Source organism: Orycteropus afer, unplaced genomic scaffold, assembly GCF_000298275.1.
Source record: "Orycteropus afer afer isolate SDZICR_OR568_19922 unplaced genomic scaffold, OryAfe1.0 scaffold00056, whole genome shotgun sequence".
Taxonomy (NCBI): Eukaryota; Metazoa; Chordata; class Mammalia; order Tubulidentata; family Orycteropodidae; genus Orycteropus; species Orycteropus afer.
Genome location: NW_006921643.1, coordinates 2,325,226 through 2,329,365, shown reverse-complemented (window position 1 = coordinate 2,329,365; position 4,140 = coordinate 2,325,226). Strand labels below are relative to the sequence as shown.

At 37.9% G+C, this 4,140-nt stretch overlaps 1 protein-coding gene across 1 annotated transcript in view; it reads right to left on the bottom strand.

Moving 5' to 3' along the window:
• PKD2L2 (polycystin 2 like 2, transient receptor potential cation channel) overlaps positions 1–4,140 on the bottom strand; it is a 66,429-nt gene that overhangs the window by 56,776 nt on the left and 5,513 nt on the right. The window contains exon 4 of the mRNA XM_007938940.1: positions 3,190–3,446. Within this exon, the coding sequence (XP_007937131.1) occupies positions 3,190–3,446 (257 nt within the window). The remainder of the gene's footprint in view (positions 1–3,189; positions 3,447–4,140) is intronic.

Sequence of the window (4,140 nt, the reverse complement as noted above, 5' to 3'; positions counted from 1 at the left end):
ATCTGACATCAGCTATGATATCCCTCATTCCATGTCCTCTTCTGAATCCAGCTTCCATTTCTGGAAGTTCCCTGTCAATATACTGCTGTAACTGTTTTTGAATTATCTTCAGTAAGATTTTACTTGCGTGTGATATTAATGATATTGTTTGATAATTTCCACATTCCGTGGAATCACTTTTCTTTGAAATGGGTATAAATATGGATCTTTTCCAGTCAATTGGCCAGGTAGTTGTCTTTCAAATCTTCTGGCATAGCTGAGTGAGTGCCTCTAGTGCAGCACCTGTTTGTTGAAACATCTCAACGGGTATCCTGTCAATTCCTGCAGCCTTGTTTTTTGCCACTTCCCTCAGTGTAGCTTTGACTTCTTCCTTCGTAGTGAAGGTTCTTGATTATTAGTTCTTGATCATATGCCACCTCCTGAAATGGAAGAATATTTACCAATTCTTTTTGGTACAGTGACTGTGTATTTCTTCTATCTTCTTTTGATGTTTCCTGCATCATTCAATATATTGCCCATAGAATCTTTCAATATTGCAACTTGAGGCTTAAATTTCCTCTTCAGTTCTTACAGCTTGAGAAATGCTAAATGTGTTCTTCCCTGTTGGCTTTCCAACTACATGTCTTTGCACATTTCATTTTAATAACTGACTTTGTCTTTTCGAGGTGCTGTTTGAAATCTTCTGTTTAGCTCTTTTATCTTGTTATTTCTTCCCTTTGCTTTAGCTACTCTCCATTCAAGGGCAAGTGTCAGAGTCTCTTCTGACATCAATTTTGGTCTTTTCTTCCTTTCCTGTCTTTTTAATGACCTTTTGCTTTCTTTGTAGAAGATGATGTCATCCCACAATTCCTCTGGTTTTCAATCATTGGTGTTCAATGCATCAAATCTATTCTTTAAATATCATTAATATTGCATGCAAGTAAATTCTTACTGAAGATAATTCAAAAATGGTTACAGCAGTATATTGACAGAGATATTCAGGAGGGATTAATCAAGATCATATTTTGGCTCTTGTGGACTTGTTTTAATTGTCTTCAACTTCAACTTGAACTTGCAAATGAGCAAGCTGATGGTCTGTTTCACAATTAGCTCTTCAGCCAAAACAAGGCCAGGAGCTGATTGTGGAACAGAAAGATAATAGATATGTAAAACTGTAAATCAGCCACTCCTTGGAAGGAAGGTTGGGCAATCCTACTTCCGTAGTGATACTGCCTTGGAAAACCAAGGAGGGGTTGCTATGAGTCAGGTTTGACTCGACGGCACATAACAACAACAACAACAACAAAGTCAATAAATAGCAGTATAAGCATGTTATTTAGAAACAGGCAGTAAATACTAGAAGAATACCAGTAAATACAATTTAAGGGTCGAGTTGAGTTGGACTGCCATCAAGTCAGATCCGACACATAGTGACCCCTCCTTGGGTTTCCCAGGTGGTATCTCTATAGATTTCCCAATCTTCCTTCTTAGGAGTGGCTGGTGGGTTTGAACTACCAGCCTTCTAGTTAACAGTCAAATGCTTTAGGCACAACGTCACCAGAGCTCCCAGAAGAAACAACTAAGTGAGCTAAAAGTGGCTTCTTCTGGAGACTGGGAATTTTGAGTAGGAAGGGGTGGAATTTTGTAAATATTGGATCCCTTTGATAACAATTAATTTTTTTTTAAATTTTTTATTGTGATTTGGGTGAAAGTTTACAGAGAAAATTCATTTTTTTTTTTTTTCAAACCTGTTCCCCACTTTTTTTTTCAAATGATTTTGAGTTTTGTTCCACATTGTCCCCCTGTCTATCCAGGATCTCCTACAAAGATCCTCTTCCAAGTGGTTGACAGTAGTAGCCGAGCACCGTCTATTTCTTCTGGTCTCATAGTTGTATAGGCTGCAGATCGGATGGTGTACCAGTCGCTAGGTCTGATTGTTTCCATGAATTTTTGGTTTTCTTCATTCTTCTTGGCCCTGGATGGAAAATTCATTTTCTGTACAGAAGTTCACATACACTTTGTCTCATGACATGGACTGCAACTTCCCACAATGCAACAGCTCTCTTCCCACTTCCTTTCCATAGTTACCTCTTCCCTGTGTCCTTCTCTTCCATGCTCTCTTTTTTTTTTAATTGTGATTTGGGTGAAGATTTACAGAGCAAATTCACTTTCCATACAGCAGTTCATATACACTTTGTCTCATGACATAAACAATTAAATTTTTAAAAAAATGTTTATTTTGTCCTCTGGTATATGATTTTCATAAGACTCTAAAATCACAAAGTGTTAATAGCACTGATACCAGAGCTTATGTGTCAAAGGGAGGTAGTGCTAGTGGCTTTGGGCTTCCACTTTATCAATGTGAAGTACAGGCATAAGTCTACATCAGTATTAGTCTTGGTCACTTTGGAAAATAGCAAGCCATAGCATCGATAGCAGGCATCATCAGATGCAGTGCCTAGAGAGTACAACTGCCCTTGTTTAGTATTGCAACAACAGAACAAAGTACCAATGTAAGCCAGAGTGTGAAAGGAGAAACGTGACAGAGCACTAAAACACTCCTTAAGGATTCCAAATGCTTGGGAGGGTTTGGGCAGAGCCAGAAAAAAAAAAAGCTTATTATTTGACTTTTGTAGAAGCAAAACTGGACACTTCACCTTGCGTCCACTATGATCAAGCAGTGTATATACCACAGTCAGAAAAAAGAATACACTTTGCATCCTGATGTAAACAAAAAACAACAGGGTCACTCTTATTGGTTCTAGTCATCAAAAGAATATAAAACCTTAAGTATTTACCATAAACTTGGACTCTCTAGCAAACACAATTTGTTCCTGAATTTTGCTATACTGGTGTCTAAAAATATTGTGTGATTTATGATAATCATGTAAGAATTTCTTTTTCCATCATGAAGAGACTAATGTAAAGTTGATAACCTTGGTGACAGCATTTTTTCCTTCAAAAATATTTTCATTTGGTGAGCCAGTATTTCTGAGTCCTTGTACTCTTGCATTCTTTAAAACTTTTAATTATCTTTTCTACATGCTTCTGCTTCTAAGCATTCCTTTGATACTATTATTGAAAGTCTCCTTACCAGCCAGACCCCTGTTGGTATCAGTTGGAAAATACATGCATTTTTTTTTACAATTTTATTAAGATACAGTGATAAGCTGCAAGAAAGAATTACTGTGTAATTTTTATACTACTTACTCAGTATTATGTCTAAGGCCAAAATCAGACAAGTCTTCATTTCCAGAAGTATATTTGCCGTAACATTCACTCATTAAAGACTGAAAAGATGGATAGACCTTGCAAGTGTTGTTGCGGACTTTTAGTTGACGGACTCTTGGGACTCCTAGAAGTATGTTCTCATAGTAGATGCGACTGCTGTTCTTTAAATTATACAGCTGTTGGTTATTATACCATGAGTCCCAATATAGACCTTCCAAAAGGGGTCCTTCCATAAACTCAATATAGAAAGATAAATGCCATGAGAAAGATGTTTTCATGTCAACAGAATAGACACTCATAATGCTATCTACAAGAATTTTAAAATCAGAAATTTGGGGATGAAGATGAAAATTAAATTGCTGATCAAGCTACCATTAATATTAAAGTAATGATGACCTACGATTAGTAAGTCCTCATCTCATACTTGCTCTCTCACTCTCAGAAAATGACCTTGTCTTCTTGATAAATATGAAATTCCTAGCATGGTATTCATGATTGACTTTTGCCTTTTCCATCATATCTTCCATATGGCCATAGTGCCAACCATAGTTCCACATATAGAATTACTTAGTTGTTGTTGTTGTTATGTGCTGTCGAGTCGGCCCCGACTCATAGCAACCCCTCCTTGGGTTTCTGAGGCAGTATCACTACGCAAGTAGGATTGCCCAACCTTCCTTCCGAGGAGCGGCTGGTGGGTTTGAACCATCAGCCTTCTGGTTAGCAGTCAAGTGCTTTAGCCACTATGCTACCAGAGCTCCTAGAGGATTTACAGTTGAAACTGAACTGCACAGGTACACTTCTTCCATGTTGTTGTTGTTGTTGTTATGTGCCATCAGTCGGACCCGACTCATAGCGACCCCTCCTTGGGTTTCTGAGGCAGTATCACTACGGAAGTAGATTGCCCCATCTTCCTTCCAAGGAGTGGCTGGT